This window comes from Poecilia mexicana, unplaced genomic scaffold (genome assembly GCF_051168715.1).
Source record: "Poecilia mexicana isolate PSO_F unplaced genomic scaffold, ASM5116871v1 scaffold_10, whole genome shotgun sequence".
NCBI lineage: Eukaryota > Metazoa > Chordata > Actinopteri > Cyprinodontiformes > Poeciliidae > Poecilia > Poecilia mexicana.
Window position 1 is genome coordinate 10,557,378 of NW_028263379.1, and position 18,180 is coordinate 10,575,557.

Genomic DNA, 18,180 nt, shown 5'->3' on the forward strand with positions numbered 1-18,180 from the left:
GAGAAATTATTCGTGGTCTGAGAAATTATCCATTGCCTAAAATCTGATGCCATGATATTTTTATTTACATTTCATGAAGACGAAAGTTGCCCTCACTGTCATTTCCTTCAGTGGTTTTTGGTGCAGCGCCTCCACAGGCGAGGAGGGCAACAGGTTTGTGCAGTGAAAGCAAAACACCAGCTAAAAATGGAACAAATGTTGCAACTTTGGTCCCCAGTCGAACCAGGTCTACTGGACTATCAGCTGTGAAAACATCTTTAATTACACACAGTGATAGTTTTCACTAAGTATTTATATGTGTTTGTTAATCCTACAGCTAATGCATTTCTAAAACTAAGTCACTCATAAACTGATGGTGGACCTCAAACATGGATTCTGTCTCTTCGATCTTCCTTGACTGACGTCAGACTGCCTCAGGGCAGCCGTGGCTACAATCCTGTAGCTTCCCATCGATGATTTCATGTAAAGCGTCTTTGAGTGTCCTAATAAAGCACTACACAAGTCTAATATCACTTCACTTAATTTCCTTCAGACCTTTATTTCCAAATTTAAAGAAAAAAGAAATTACCTTCATCTTAAAAAAGAGGACATAGAGACCACCGAGGAACCGTTCAGTGTGTTTTGTAAAAAACAATTGCAGTTTCCACCTGAGGGCATGTAGCTCATCTGTGTGCTGGTTTCTGAAACTTCTTCAAGATGTTAAATACTCCTCTGAAGTCTGTAGTTATTTCTTGCGCGGGTTTCTCTACCACCATACTTTCTTCTTCCACTCAACTTTAGGAAGCATCTTAATGCAATACCCCTATTTTTGAGAGCTGAATTAGGTGTTTATGAGCTGCACTTTTAACTAAATCTGTGTTTTCCAGCTCTTCATACATAGTTTTATTTGAACTGAATCATTGAACTTAAGTAACCTTTTGATGATATTCGGTACTTTACAACAAGTCTCCCCTTATAGATGGCTAATAATAGTTTATAGATATGTTATCCATTCATTTATAAACAATTTATAAGTCATTAACTGTTTATTATGCATGAATTCTCAGAAGGAGACTATATGCTGAAATGTCACATTTACAAATAACTAGATAAAATATGTAGGTGAATAGACTTGGCTGACTCTTTGGCAAAATGGTAGATTTTTTTCTGCTCACCCTTAATGCATAATAAACAATTATTAATGACTTATAAAGTGCTTAGAGCTGAATTTACATATTTATTACCTATTTATTAGACTTCTACTGTAAAATGGTTCCTGATATTCTAATTTACAGAGAAGTGCCTGTGAATGTTTTGATTACAAACAAATCGTCTCCAGGGAGCTGCTCTGTAATCAATCGGGTAAATTGATCGCTCTCGCTTCGGTAAAGAGGTGCTGGTCGCTTTCCTGCTCGGCAGGAAGTGGGACGTCTCCCCCGCTGGGGCCCCGGGGCCGGTGGTCCCCCACACTTACCCTGTTGGACTCAATCATGCCTGTCCTGGCGTGGAACTTGACAGTTTTTAATCTGGCTCGCTCTTTCTTTTCCACTCTGGGGAAGGAAAAAAAAAACAACCATTTTTGGTTTTTAGATGTTATTACTCAAGCTTTTTTTATTTCCTTTGAAGGAAATAAAAGCACAAATGGAGGAATATACCTTTTCTTGCTTGGAATGACCCCGATCTGCTCGCTCTCTCCGTGCGGAGTGACGAGCCTCGCCTGCCACCACTCATCGTCAGAAGCGTTGATGACATGAAGGATATCGCCATAAGAGAAACTCAGGCCTTGGCTGGGCAGGCAGCTGTCTCGTGCTCGATCGTAGTCAAAGAGAGCTCTACAAAAAATAAACACAGATTTGAGTTAGTTTTCCTCTGATGTATTATATCTGTGCATAAATTCACAAAAACCAAACAGAGTTAATAAACAGGAGAGGGAGGAGCAGAAATGCCAGACAGTATTTGTTTTTGTTTTTTTGTCTTTACAGAGTGTATTAACTGAAGATGCACTGATCTGATATTGATATCTGTATCGGTCCTGATATTGACAAATATTCTACATCAGGTATTTGCAAATATGTGCACGATCCATGAGGGCGGATCTATTCCGTCTCATTCTATGCTTTGTGCTCTGAGAGACGTCATGATTTATTCTACATTATATTTAGAATTCCTAATTGCATTTTCTGAACCAATTTTAAGAAGTTTATTTTTACATGTTTTAAAGGAGTCAACTTTTTACATTGGCTGTTATAGTCCTCATTACATTGGCTGAACAAATTAAAGTTGCTTTTACACGTTTGACAAATCTTGTGGAGCTATTGGTGTATTTTAGTGTTAGTTTTTGGTAGAAAACCTTGGGAGTGGATTAAAGCAGAGACTCTGAGCCAAACCTTCTCATCCAACATCAGTGTCTGACCTCGTATATACTGTATACATGTATGAAGGAATACTTTTGCCAGTACTGTGTCTGTACTCAGTCAAGAGGTCGGTCATTACGGCGGCAGTTTGAAAACCTATTTGTCAAACACAGAGGTGCTACTTGTTGGAAAAGCTACACTTACTTAAACTTGTATTGGTTGAAAGTATAGAAATAACTTGCTAATGTCAACACATTATGACCCAGCATTAGAGCCACATTAAGAAAGTATAAAAAAAAAAATTACGGGACTAATATTAATACTTTAATTCCACTTAATTCTCGTAATGCTGACTTTATTCTGATTATTTTGTCTTTATTCTCTTAATACCATGACTGTTCTCAAAATATTACAACTTTATTCTCATTATTTTGACTTTATTCTTGTAATTTTGTAAGGTCCTGATACTCAGTCATACATTATAACAATGAATAATTTTTATTTAATATTTCCCCTCATACTGATTATAAACCAGGGGTGTCCAAAGTCGGTCCTCGAGGGCCGGCATCCTGCACGTTTTAGTTCTCTCCCTGGTGGTAGTAACAACCTTTTCAGCTTGTCAATGTTCCTCTTAGGGCTTCTAACGAGCCATCATTTGATCCAGGTGCGTTAAATCAGGGAGAGAACTAAAACATGCAGGATGCCGGCCCTCGAGGACCGACTTTGGACATCCCTGTTATAAACCGTTTCAACAACCAGCATGTTTGTGGTCCTGCAGGGCCTCACTACCTTGTTGGACACGTAAACCAGCAGGCGTTTCTAACTGGAGTAACGTCTTGTTTTACTGGTTTAGGTTTTCTTAACATTTTGTAGGCCATATGTCACAGAGCGGACGACAACCCAACCATCCTGTTCAGCGGTTTTTAAGATTTCAACCTGCCTGACATAATCCTGCTAACCGAAACTAGAGCCGGGAAGACAAACAACGGTGAAGCGATTATGCTGCAATTCAAGACAAGCTCGACAAGTCTACCGTCAACACAGGCAAATTCCCAGCGTTATCCGTGTTGCAGGAAAACACGTGACCTCTTCTAAGTGCACCTTACAGACTGAAGGCCTCCGCATTCCTGGAGCTGGGCAGGGAGGATAAGGCAGCTCCTGCTTCAGTCAGCAAACTAGACAGCTTTCCCAACATAACCATGGGCTTAGTCACCTGCACAGGAGCAGGATCTGCTCTACAAGCCTCCCAGGACGCCATCCATACCAGAGCCATGAGTCAGACTGGACATGCACAAGTTTTCGTGGAAAAATCCTCATTAACTTCACAGCATAAAACACTAAAATTCACTTTGAATTTATGGCTAGTATGTATCCAGTGGGATGGATTTAAATATTAAACTTTATTTACATTTACATTAGCATACAGCAATATAAAACAAAAAAGGACAAAAAAAACGTTGATATAGTGTCAAATAACCAAAAACACCAGTCTACATATTTGAATATAAGTTTTTGTCCAACCAGTGCATTAATTGTTTAAAAATGTCATTTTTAAGTCAAGAATGCATCCACAGTTCATACACAACTTTAAAAGGTGTATAGTGGTGAGATAAGCTGAGGTTGGGAGAAGAGCATCTGAGCTTCAGCAGAAATAAAAGGAAATACTCTGACGTTATCTCTGGCGTTACATCACATGGCCGTTTCACCTTGAACCTTGTCCAGCCTTCTTTTTCACTGTGGCTGTGCGAGAGGAGCGCCACCTGCTTTCATTTCTAAATGAACCTCCATCCAGTTTGGCAACTTTCCCAAAGTGTCATAACGCGAGTCACTTTGACAAGCCCCTCTGTCAATCTGCATTAAAGGAAGCCGAGGCAATGTCATCCCAGGCGTCAAAACAACAACACGGGATGTCCGTCAGCTCTTACAAGATGAATGCCATCAACCCGATGCCCTAAATTAAACGTTCTCTCACTTACAGCTTAGCTTAAAATACAAAGAAAAAAGAGCCATGTGTGCCTGCTTTTAAGAACACGTGCATTTGGGCTTCTTTCACCCCCCACAGACAAGCTGAGGTTTGTTATGCAAGAGTGGTTATTTTAACAGCAGATCTCTGAATTTGATGTAGCGAGTGCAGCTGCGTGTTTGTGTGTACCTGACATAGAGGGAGCGCTTCTCGCTGGTGCGCAGGGAGCCTGATCCTGAGCTCATGCTGCTGTTCATCATCTGCTCCCTCAGGTCGTGGATCTTCGACTCAAAGCGACTGTACTCTGCCGTGAAAGAAACAAAAACACAGAAATGTGTCAACATCACCTCAAAAATAGGAAATGGGGTCTTGAGCAAACAGGCTGCCACTCTGCGGGTGCAGTAGTAGGGCTGTCACAATAAGCAATAGATCAATTAATCACATGATGCATTAAAACAAGCTCATGATTTCATGATTTTCTCTTTACTTTCTATCAAAAACTGGATGACAAGAGTCTTGAATCTGCTGTTTTGGCCTCAACTAGCCCATTTTTGTAAAGGACAATTTGTTTACAAAGACTTCATAATTCATCTCTTTAGTTTTTCTATTTTGGATGCTTGGAATGTCTTCCTGTTTGAGTGTTAAATGTTCATTAGAATTAAAAGTTTATTGATCTTTGAGAATGTCTTCTTGCATTATTATTATGCCTTTACCATTATATTACTCACAAATGTTCTCAGTGTGACAATATTATCATTTATTGCAATAAATCAATCAGTTAAGTTTATCTGTACAGCACATTTCAGCAGTTCAAAGTGCTTGACATGATAAAAACACAAAAAGTCATAAAAACAAAATACAGTCACCAATTGAGAAACCAGTAAACAAACAATGCCATCATAGAATATGTTGGTCATCTTTCAAACAAATTGGGTTTTAGCCTCGGTTGAAAGGATCTCAGTGTTTCAGCTGTTTTGTAGTTTTCTGGAAGTTTGTTCAATAACGTCTGGATCAAATTTGTTATTGCGACGGACCGGTCCAGTAGTATTGACCGGTTTATATAAAAGGAGCCCACCGAGTGTTATTTTGCTTTAACATTACCGTAGATTAGAGTTTTATTTAGCCCAGCAGTTAACTAAAGTGAATAGAGGAAAGGTTCAGAGAATCCTTAAGCTGATTAATGACCCCGGGTACAGATGGTTTATCACAGATCTGCCTTACACATCCTGTAATGTCTCATGTCAGGTAATTAATTACACTGATTAATTAAGTTCAACATGGGCTCTTTAGTGAGGTTTAAAAAAGGGGGGAAGGCCTCCAAGAATTTCTTGTGCACAGTCATTTGTCAAAGGTGTGTAAATCCAGCAGCAGCTTCTCAGCTCAGGGATGATGTATGAATCCAGCTGGACCTTCTCATTAGGACGGCGCTCATTAGCCTGCTGAGCGCAGCGAGCTTTGCGCCGAGGCTGCTGGAGCGAGCAAGGCCACCTCACCAGAGAGCGATGGCAGATAAACAGATGGGCAGAAACACGAGGAGGTGATCGCACAGGAGACTTAAAAACCCCAACGTTCACTTTATTAAGCACGCCTTGCTAATGCTAGGTGAGCAGGGCTGAAACGATTAATCGATTATCAAAAATAATCGTCAACTAATTTAGTAATCAATTAATCATAACTGGAGAATGCTGACTCCAAAAAAGGACATTTTCTGAAAAAGCAGTAGCAGGTTGTACAATTTTGTACAAAATTTATTTTGCATTTAATGCATTTTTAATGCATCTTAAATGCAAAATGCATATATTTTTCATTTAAGATTTAAAAAAATCCTCTATCTGCAAACCTCCTCTACCCAAAACTCGTTAAGTGGCATAGTTTTACTTTTTCTTGGTTCAAATTCTGTACAAAAAAAATCTCCTACTAAGCACCTTTTTCCATGTAATTATTAACTGGTTATTCCATCCATCCATCCATCCATCTTCTTTACACCCTTGTCCCCTAGTGGAGTCGGGAGGGTTGCTGGTTCCCATCTCCAGCTAACGGTTAATCCAAATAAAAAAAATAAAAATTATATAAAAAAAACAGATCAGCCCTTCACTGTATTGATGTTAAGTCACGCAGAGAGAGCTCAGATTTTCACATTTTGAAGTTAAAAGTATTTTTTAGCTCATCCTTTGCCACAAATTATCAAGCATTCACAAAAGAAATGCTATGTTATTGCATTTTAGGCAATAAAATGTTTAGTCTCAAAAAAGAAAAAAAAAAGATTTAGTGGTAAAACAAAATAGCAGAATTTCTACGGATTAATCGATTGTCAGAATAATCGATAGCATAAGCTGTTACTAAACAGCCCAACAGGTGAGGCTCTGCTCACAGCCATACGGTTACCTAAATAAGCAAGAGATGCACAACTGTTTTTGTTTTTTTAAATTGAAACCAATACCTGTCAGTTTTCTCATTCCAAACATCAATAACTGATAGTCGATAACATAAATAAAAATAAGACAAAAATGTAAGGCTGTGACATTATCACTCTACTAGTTGACTTACTGAAAGATTTACATTTTTAAACTGAAAAAACTGTTCCTTCGACTTTTTCCAAGATATATCATAAACCAAAAAAGCCACACCACCAGATATGTTATTGATTCTATTCGTTATGATATTGAGCAGATAAAATTACACCATAATCTGACAGTGGTTGTGTTAACCTGAATATCCGTACCACTAATCTGAAGGTCTGCCTATTTATCAATCAGTATAATATAATTTGCATATTTGTGGGGGGGGACCAAAACTTGCTTTAGCCCCCGGGGCCCACGTCCTTCTAAATCCGGAGCAAGTTAAAAACATTCCTGAGGAGATTTTTGGTCCATGTTGACCTGATGGGATCACAGCAGGTTTTTATCAGGAGGATCTCATTCCACCAACTTGTGGAAGCTGTTAAAACACAATGAACTACTGGTCATGTTCAACAAGGCAGTTTGAGGCCATTTAGAGATGCCATGTTGATCTGCAGGAAGTAGCAATCAGAAGATGGGAACACTTTGGTGACAAAAGGATGGACATCGTCAACGTTAGGCTGGGAAGTTTTAAATGTTCAACTGGTATCAAGAGTCCTGAATAGAGACGGACAACTGTTGTATCTTCATTTTATTGTAATAAGAAATTTGATTTATCATTAAGATAAACTCGACTGTTAGTTTTCCCAAGTATTGGTTACATTTTAATAAATATTAAAATACTTTAAAATATGATTAAATGCAGTTATTGTGCACCACTTAGCAATAAAAATACTCTGTTATCTTGAAGTACCCAATATAATAATCAGTGAATTGTCTTAAATCGACAGCAGCATTTGTGATTGTATAAGTTTGCAGTAGAAAACAAACTCATACAAAATCCTTTATATCATGACTTTTATCATTATAGTAGTAAATGCCACAGAACATCACAATAACATTATAAGCCATGTTGCACATCTCCTAGAAGGATGCATGGTTGATGCAATGTGATTGGCTTGTTGCCATTTGAGTAAATGTTTTCACAATATTTTATGGTATTTATTGTACACCAGTCAAATAATAGAAAAAATATTTAAAACTTATTTTCAGTCTTTTTAGGTAACTAAACTGCCACAAAAAACTAATATTGCTCCTCAACTTCATGTCCATTTTAAAATGGGATCCTTCAAGACACTGAGTGAGAGCCGACTGGTCAAACAAGGTGGGAATATAGCAGTTTTTCTAAGAAAATAAAAAATTACCTGTATTCACAAAACTGTAGGAGTTGTAATTGGTGTAGGAAACATTTATACCAGAAACATTTATACCAACATGCAACTCGAGAACAACTACCTCTCTTAGGCTTAAGATCCAGTTTTATGAGCGTCACAGACTCATAAAACTGGATCTTGTGACGGAGAGATTATTAGTTAATATTGCGATGACGATATCAGCTGCAATAAAACACGTTTTACTCACCCAGCGGATTATAAGCCTGGTGGGCCACTAGGCTGAGGATTGTTTGCTTATTGATTATAGTTCCTTCTTTTGTACACAAGGAACAGTGAGAGCAAAAAGAGTCTCTTTGTGAAACGATTGGAAGCACAATGGAAACACAGCTTGGTCAGTTTGTGAACTCAAAGGGAGACTGAGGTCAGGTGACGTTTTATTCACCGGAACGCCGTAACCACTTCCTGTCTTTACCAGCCTACACGTCAACAGATTCAGCTGGTAAAGTGACGAGTCACAGATAAAGAATCGAAAAAACTTTGAATTAGGATGAGACAACTCAATATTTATTTTAATTGTATTTTTTTATGTTTGCATTTTTTACAAATTTATAGTTGGTGTTTATGTGTTAATGTTTTCCAATGACAATTATCTAGTGATATTTTAAAATTTCCTGTAAACTTTAATGTTTTTTAAACTCCAAAACACTGTGTGCCTGCTTATTGTCACAATAAGCAATATATGAATTAATCCCATGATAAATGAAAATTAACTCAGTAGTTTCCATTTGCATAATTTATCATTTTTCTCTTTTCTCTCTTTCCAAAATCTGAATGACAAAAGTCCTCAGTCTGGAGCTTTGGTCTTAACCAGCCCTTTTCTCGAAGGACAATTTTGTTAGAGACTTCAGTGCCCGTTTTTTGTTGTTCCTGTTGTGTTTATCTGTTCTGGATATTTAAAATGTCTTCCCTTTTCCACTGTTAAATGCTCGTTAGAATTCTTATTTTATTGATACTGAGAATATGTTCTTGCATCATTTATGCTATTACCAATATATTACTTGAAAATAGTCTCAAAACAACAATATTATCGTTCATCATAACTTCTTGGACGATTTATCGTCCAGCAAAATTTGTTATGTCCCCCCTGGATGGGCTGGTGGATGACGCCTCTGGTACCCCTAAAACCGGCCGTTTCTGGGGAAATGCTGCGGTAATCTGATCTGCATTACACTTTTCCATACAAGATTGCCAAAGATTGTGGCTGGATTTGACTGGAAGAGTCACATTATCAAAACAATGCAACAAGTATCCCTGTTTTAATTGTAATTAGCCCACTACCTTACTGCTTCAATTGCTGAAAGCAGGAAATATTTCTTGTAAGCCACCTGAGATCAAAGTCCATTTTCTATCAGGCAAAGACAAAGTAGCCTAATCAAAGCAAACACTTCATGACCACACAGATGACTGAGCTGAAGTTAATCCCAAGCTCCCGGAGAAACACCGAGCAGGTGCAAAAACAAGACCCAACTCACTCCCTCCTGAAACCTACCGCGCTCTCAAAGCAAACACGGATCCGCTCCAGGCCTTGCCACGGCTCTCCACCCTTTTCTCTGCTCAAAGGGTTAACAATGCAACACAGTGACGCTGCAAGGTGAGGTAACCAGACACTGCCTGACTGGCTGTAACCAACAGCAACCATCTAGCACTCCTTGAAACGGGGCTGCACAGGCGGAAGCAGCCATTCAGCTGCGTCCAACTGGCTTTCAGGCACAGGAGAGCAGGGAGCAGAGAACGAGAAGCAGCTGCTGGGGAGCCGAGGGACTGCAGAACAAGACGGGGAGTCGCTGAATAAAAGGGAGCTCCGTTAAAACCCCTCCTCAACAACACCACCAAGCTGACAGCTCGTCCTCAGAGCTCTCCCAGCGAGACAGAACAAGTGCAATCAGATGCACAGGTAGTGATTTGCGTCCAAATGACTCATCTAAATAGTGGAAATTCAGGAGGAGCAGAAAAGAGCGATGCAATCAGTTTGAAGACGACGCGGAAAGTTGAAGCGGTAATCAGAAGATAAGCACAAACAGCCGCCACACCTTTCTGGTAACAGAGACATCAGACCACAGGAGGACTGCAGGAGTTCAGCGTAAATACAGAAATTCAGCATGTCAGTAATGCAGAAGGTAATACAGGCAGCTGAGCATCAGGGCTGAAATGATTAATCCGATATTGAAATAATTATCAAATAATTTAGTCATCGATTAATCGTACGCAGACTCAAAAAAAAAATAATATTGCTGACGGATAAGCATATTCAGAGCAGTAATTAAGCCAAACCTTAAAAAATATATATTTGCATTTTTAATTTAAGATAAGAAAAAACGTGTCTGTGAAAATGTTCTACCCAGAACTCCTTAAGCTGCTTGACCTGGTTCTGAAGAAGAAGTTCTGAAGAAACTCCTACTAAGCACCTTTTGATATACAATTGTTAATTGGTTAATCAGATTATTGAAAGTGTTTGTTTTGGTGCAGATGCATCAAGGAATGTATGTAGCAAAGGATATAATTTAGGCAAGACATTTTTTATTTTCTTATTTTTTTTTTAAATATTAATTTATTTGCATCTTAATGCATTTCCAATATTGTATAAACTGGTTTAAGCGCTTAGATGAAAAATCTGCTGATTGTGCCAATTTTTTATCTGATTAAACATCAGAATAGTTGTTTTTTTTTAAATAATGGTTGGTTGAGGATCACACCTTGACAATCATAGGAATACAACACGCTACCTGTATCAACTATTTGTCTACATGCAAACATCAAACATGTGCAGCTACAGTAATGCAAACAACTCTGCCTGCACTGTAGAAACAAAACGATAGCAATTATTCAAGTTATCTCTACCCCTAAAAATGAGATATTACTCATTTTCCCCTCAAGTATCCGTCAGTCTTTATCAGCCATGTGACAAACTTTTCAGTAGGAGTCGTTTTATTAGCAGAATCGTCTCGTACTGTAGTGGGAAGCTTTGATAAGGATGATGCGAGGGTTAAGCTCATGATAGCATTACCGGATGGAAACCTAATCATCACCAGGCGTGAGCTGTGTTAGAAGACAGTTTAATGTTGACAGTGAAAGTCTCTTTCCTCTCTCTACGACTGAGGAATGGACTTTTTAGTTATTTTACGAGCAACTTGTCAGCAGGAGGTTGTAGAGTTGTTTGAAAAATATTAGCAAAAAGACCAGCAGAACAGCAAAAGATTTAGTTTTTTACAACGCACTAAACTCGAAGTTATGGAGGCATTAATACGAATAAATGGGTTAAAACTGTGGTTAAGTCCAGATGTTAAGAACAAGGGCTTTTGTCTAAAGATGAGCCTGTTGCATGATAAATTAAGACAAACTCAATTTCCATTTCCATTATTTGTTTTTCCTTTTCTCTCTCTCTTTCTACCAAAAATTTGGTGACAAAAGTCTTCAGTCTGGTGCTTTTAGGTAGTTTTTTTAAGGACAATTTTGTTTACCAAGACTTCATAATTCATTTAATTTATTTCCGTTTTATGCATTTATTTTGGATACTTAAATGTCTTCCAGTTCCAGTCCATGAGAATTTGAAGTTCATTTTTTATTATTCCATTACCATTATATTACTTGAAAACGGTCTGAAAACCAACAATATTATTGTTTATCGCAATAACTTTTGGGACAATTTATCATCCAACAAAATTTATCGTGACAAGCCTAACTGTAGTGCCCACATTGGAGCCAACTTACAACAACATCCCACGTCAGAAATGTTTCCCTGACACAGCAAATCCCTCTCACACTTTTCCGCAAGACCAAACATGAAATCACAGAAGTGCTAAACAAAGTGGGTGGAATGGGCCCAACGAGATCATAGACATCCCGCGACACCAGAAAGTCGCACCTTAATCACAGATGAGAGGCAGCTAATATCTTGCTCATTGCAAAGAGGAGGATTAAATTATTCTGCTTCCAAATTGTCTCATAAGTCGAAGCTGGGAATGATGTCTAATCCCAGATGAGAAGAGGGGGAATGGATCTCAGCAATAGAGTCCAGTACTATAATTCTCACCATTTCCTTCTTTCAAATAAATATTTTACAGCTCTATGTGTGCAGTTGGTTTAATGAGGTACAAACTGCCAGATGTGCTGTGAAACAACCAGACCTCCAAGTTTCACTACACGATACAGCAGCCATATTGGATACGACTCATAGTTGCTAGGCGTTCTTGTACTTTTACCGACTAGGGATTCAGAAAAACAACAAATGGAAAATAGTCTGACTTCTGAGTGCAGAGAGAAACATAAATATAGCTACAAAATCAATGGCTGCTCGCCAAGAAGTATCTGGTTTTAGTTACTTTAAATGTCTCCAACATGGCTGCCGTTGCTGGAATGCGTAACTTCTCATGTCGAAGATGTGAGCGGTGCATCAGGATTTGTGAGCTGCGTCCTACGAAAAACCAGACTACCCGGTCGACCATGAAGACAGGAGGTGAGCGGCCGTGAAATTGGACAGCTTAGCCTTTAGCTTTCTTAGGAGTATGTCCTGTCGCCTAGCAACCGTGACTATACATAAACTGGTAAAATGGTGGTTGAAATGTTCCTGAGCTTCTTTCCCCAATTTAATCTTTTATTTTTACAAAAATCATCTTAAAAAGCATGCTTGCAAATAAAAGCCTAACAGCACAATGAATTTAACCTTTAAATGTTTGTACTCCTTGATAATAGTTTATTTAAAACTGAACTCCCACTCCATTTCTAGTTTCGTCATTACAAGGACGAAAATGTCCCGTTCGACCAGCAATGGATCTTGGGATAGAAGGATGCACCAAACCTGTTCTTCAACGCATTTGGAAGATCCTTTAAATTTGGACAGACTTCGCCGCATCACTGAGATGTAATCAGTCGTCAGACGCATTTAATTGCCCTTTAATCTACAGACAATTTCAGAGTTAACAGTAGAAACCAAGAGTTTTATTTTTTAACAGTGGGAGGCAGCCGACATGCCCAGATAAAACTAACACTTTGTAAAAAAAAAAACAACAACATGCAAGCGATACACTTTAGAAAGATTCAAACCCAAAACCTTCTTACTCCAAGAACTGCAACACTGATCAGCTCACAGTTGTTCATGTTATTCAAAATAAATTCAAGTCCACAAGCGTTGTTTTGCGAACATTGTGATTTCCGTCCAGAAAACCGTTAATGAGGGACGTTAGACATAATTAGCTTTGTACAAAACAAAGTGTGTTCTTGTGTTTTGCACTGTCCCAAGTTCCTCCAACAGCTTCATGGGAATATTGCTAGTGTTTATTGAGCAATAAACCCCATGTGGGTAAATTCTGTAACATCTGAACTGTGGAAACATTTTAACCATAAAAAGATTCATGTTTTAAAAATATATCATCTCACTTGGAGAACCGTAGTTTCCCAAACGATCAGACCAGCTTCTGTGACTTCTCTATGAAACAAACACACTGTTTTGACAACAGTTTTAAAAAGGAGAAGGTTCTTCCCTCCTCAGGTGAAAAACACATGAAGTACTACATGATTTTGTTGACTGACGTATTCTTGACTGGTGATCAGTCCTGCATAAAAGATTCATTAAACAGGAACACCTTTGAAGTGCTGCAGTCGTGAGCGACTACAATTATTATGACACTAAAATCCAGGTTCCTTATATCAATTAACACTCCAGAGCTGGTCTGTATTTTTAGGAGTGACCCACAGGAAGAAAAAAAAGGAAAAAGAAAGAAAGACAGCTAATGGAAACTGGGACTAATCTGTATCTCACTCCCACTGTGTGCCCTCATTAGTTGTACAGCTTTTTTATTTTATTTTGGGGGACGGAGGCTTCTGGTTTGATCCGGTTAGGCAACACTGGATGGGGGGGAAGTGCTTGTAATGTGAGAAAGTGCAATGTTCTCAGGGATAGTCAAGCTAGTCGATGCTAACACTCCATGGTACAGTGCATTGCAGACGGCGCGTGATCAACTTCGCTTAAATGTGTTTGCGAAGGTCTCAGATGCAAAGTGCTGTGAGCTTAATGAGGGTGACACATTTCCTCCATACTACTCCTCCCATTTACAACATCCAGAGAGTTGGAGCAATTACATTCTTTCATGGTGTGACATAACAGCATGCACATATACAACCCGCTTTTTTATTTTTATCAAATTTAAAGAGCTGATGATGGTCTAATCAGAGGTAGCTAAAAATGACAAACTGGAGTTTCTAAATATAGGTACATAAACAAATGCATATTTTAGTAGTTTTCCATTGTTTTTGTTTTCTTTAGGTTTTTTTTTTGTTATATCAAGATCAGATAGAAGAACAACTACGTACCCTCTCTTTGCAAAAGTTTTCAAGTCTGAATGTGTTTTTAAAATAAAAAAGTAGAATTTTTTATTAAATAATTTCCTATAGCAAACATTTAACATTTGCAACTCTAAATGAGTTTAATTTAGCTGGACTAATGTCAAAAATGGCTCTTTGGATTGTTAAAGCTGCAGTATTTTTACATATCTGTTGAAACTGTCATTATGCTGTGACAGTTTGGTGTGAGACAGGTAATCTCTGAAAAAGTTGAGTTACTCTGCCTTCACCAAGCGCTAACTAGGAACAACCAATCAGAGCCGTCAATCATGGCACCAAGACTCCCGTCCCCAGCAGAGCTTGTTGTGAATGCTAAGGCTAGTTAGCATGGCCACCAATGAAAGCAGGTAAACAGGAGTTGTTTCTCTGCCATTAGCACATTTAGCAACGTATTCATATGTTGATTAACAGCGCTAAGACACTCCTCCTGGCTCTGATTGGTTGTTTTTGGTCAGGAGCTGTACATTTCTTCAGACAGCAATAGCAGCACATGGAGGAAGAAGAGAAACTGGATCTTTTTAGATTATTATAATCCCGTCACGACATGGTGGCAGTTGTAACAAATATAAAGCATATTTTTTATATAAAGGTTACGTACTGTAGCTTTAAGGTTGCAGAAAACCACAAACACCCAGGCAGGCCTCTTGCAGGAGCCTGTATTTTTGCACTGCGGCCCCTCTTAGCGAACAGAGCTGGCCTTCGATCAAAGATCCATGGATGCCCAGTTCCTGGCCTCTGAGGAAACTCTGCAGGCATTTTGCCTGGCATAAACTAGCACTCATCGTCCACTCACCCCCACCCCCCTTAAGATTGACTCGTCCCTGTACAGCTCATTGGGGGTTCCTTCTGCTCCAAAGTTAAATGAACAACATGTCACACACTCCCTTCAAGATGCCAGTAGAATTGCTGGGCACAGATCACCAGAGGGGATGCAGGAAGTCAATCATTTGCCAGCACTTGGCATGTTGGTCCAGAGTAGTTAAGGACTGTACACTAGCAGATAAGTCCTTCACTGAGTAACAAAGAGGGCACAGAGCTGACAGCAGGATCATTTGGTATGGAAGACAAAGCTCCCTTTTAACTAGCCGCATAATTATTCAAGATTCTGCCCGACTGATTTGGCATGCAAGACAACATCATCTCTCAGAGCCAAGTGTGAACATTTATTATCTGTTTTAAGACCAAAAAAAAAAAATCCAAACTGCACTCCTGTCAGTTTTGATCTCAGTCAGTGGGGTTTTTAAGCTCAACATGTACATTATTTGGCATCCGATGGCAGAGTTTTTATAGAAAGAGCTACAGTGCAAGAGAGAGCATGCTACAACTTATACCCTTTTGCATTCCTCACATAGTCTAAATCTGAAAGCCTAGCAAAGATGTAAAGCTCACAATATCCTCTGTAGTGTTGTTACAGTATCAACACAACATGCTTGGATACACCGACACAGAACAACAGAAAGAGGCCTGAATGTGCCCAGACAGCTGCAATGCAGGGCAAAGCTGGTGGAGCCATTTTGTTGAATAAACTTAAAAAAAGAAAGAAAAGTGAGCAGCTCCTGTAATTTATTCAGTCAGCAGATAGTGTGGTAAGGTGGAGGAATAAAGGTCATACGACGTCAAGATGTAAAATTTACAATCAGACAGGTGAGGTCATCAAACATTCACCTGTCTGACCACACCTGTGACCTAAAGATTAAAGTTACACAAGGACAACTGTTGAATGGCTTCTGCTACTTATATCTGTAATGTGACTCCACTTAACCCAGTGGGAACAGGTTGTTTTTAAAATCACCAGATAACTAAAATTAGGTCATAAAATGAGACGGATCCAGGTAATGGCAGGCGCTGACATCTTTAGTAAGGGTGAGGCTGTCAAATACTAGTTTAACCTACATTTTTATCCTTTCTCTTCTCTACAACAACTCTCAGATACCTGAAATATAAGCTTTTTTTAAGGCGTGTCAGTATAAAAACTACAGGTTAGTGAGAAACGTCCCCAGTACAAAAACAGGTAAAACGAGCATTTCCACTCACGGAGTTTGTTCCCGATTCCAAGGATTGATGTTCTCGACTCTCTTCCCTCTTCGGCCCACCTCGGTTCAGTCAAAGCGTGGTTATTGTTTCGCTGGGGCAACCGGTGGTTTCTTTATCCAGCCATTAGGGACTTCATGCGGCTTCGGTAGTGCTGCTGCTGTTGTATCCGAGCCCATCCCCCATCCACACCGCCGGGGAGAGACCGATAAAGTTTGCCGCTTTCCACCTTCACCGTGAGCGCATTCAAACTTTCCTCCAGTGCCTCGGTGGGAGTAGAGCCCGGTTAGAGTCCCCTTCCCATCGCCGCCCCGGGTTTGTGTCCACAAACTTCTCGTCGGGGGCTCGGAGACTGAACAGGGGCGGACGGGAGGTATTATTTTACCCGCCTTGGATCTGGCTCAACTCTTCAGCCTGCTAATACAGGAGCCCGCCCCTGAACCTGAATACCTTGCAGCCGACCTATCCGAAACACCGCCCATGTTAGCCGGGTAGCAGCACCGGGTACACCTGACTGCACGACCACAGCCCGCCGAGCCCACCCAGAACCGCACTTTGATAAGGTTATACAACTTTGAAAAGATCTACCTCTAAAAAGAAAAGCTGGAGAACGTCTTCTCTGCCAGCTGAGAGCCTGCCACAGTAGTTCCTACATTTCCCACAATGCAACGAGGAAGTAAAGCTGTTCACACACATTCTTTGGCTAATTAACAGACGTAGACAGAGTACCCACAAATTAGACTCCAGTAAAAATAGCACTACTTCAACATGTTTTTACTTAAGTAAAAAGTAGCCGTCCAAGAAATTACTCAAGTAAAAAGTATTTGGTAAAAAGTCTACTCAAGTACTGAGTCACTGATAAAATTATTAACCAAAATTTAAAAAATTACATCATCAGATGGATCAAAATATAAAGTTAAGTGGAAATTTTGGTATTTTAAGGACCAAAATGACAGTCATAATAATAATAATAAATAATAATAATAATAATAAAATCAGTTTCTTTCAATATAAAGTGTATGAAACTTTAACAAAAACTGAATATATGGTTAAAACATGCTTGTTTTTTTAGAGGGTAAAGCATCCAGAAATTTTTTATCAAGTAATGCTTTTAGGAGTGATAAAAAATACTCTTAAAAGTACATTTTTCAAAAATGTTACTCAAGTAAATGTAATTGTATAAACACAGCTAATACACAACTCAGATAATTAATTGTTTCCATGTAGATAAAGTGATAGTTTTAAATGTTTTGAATGTATTTTCTTAAAAATAAGCAATATGTGAAAATTAAATGAAAAAACAAGAACAAGCAATTTTGACAAAAATGCAGTGGTGTCACTAAGATAAATGGGGGTTTGGGCACGGGGGAACCTTAATAATTTTAACTTTTGTTCTTTTATTATTTAATACTTGAACTTGAGAAAAATATAAACTTCCAGCTTGTAAACAGCTTGTAATTAATTTAATATTACAAGCTGTTTGTTTTTGTCCTTTCTAGTGACCCTCAAATAATAACCACAGATCACATATTTACAATATCAAAGTCACAAAAATTGCTATTTTTTTAAAATATAGGTCAAATCAGCTTGCTTATTTATTTTATTTAATTATTTTATATATATATATTTGGTTTATTTTCATAGGAGTGTGTGTTGAATAGAATAAAATTACACTTTACAATTAAAAAAAAAAAAAGCTTTTTTGCAATGTTTGTCCAAAGTTG

The 18,180-nt window shown here is 38.7% G+C and overlaps 1 protein-coding gene across 2 annotated transcripts in view; it reads right to left on the minus strand.

Moving 5' to 3' along the window:
• dlg3 (discs, large homolog 3 (Drosophila)) overlaps nt 1-18,180 on the minus strand; it is a 108,777-nt gene that overhangs the window by 8,418 nt on the left and 82,179 nt on the right. For both annotated transcript variants that reach the window (XM_088009404.1, XM_088009405.1), the window contains exons 14-16: nt 4,486-4,600; nt 1,635-1,811; nt 1,454-1,529 (exon numbers count right to left, since the gene is read on the minus strand). In XM_088009404.1, the coding sequence (XP_087865530.1) occupies nt 1,454-1,529; nt 1,635-1,811; nt 4,486-4,600 (368 nt within the window). The remainder of the gene's footprint in view (nt 1-1,453; nt 1,530-1,634; nt 1,812-4,485; nt 4,601-18,180) is intronic.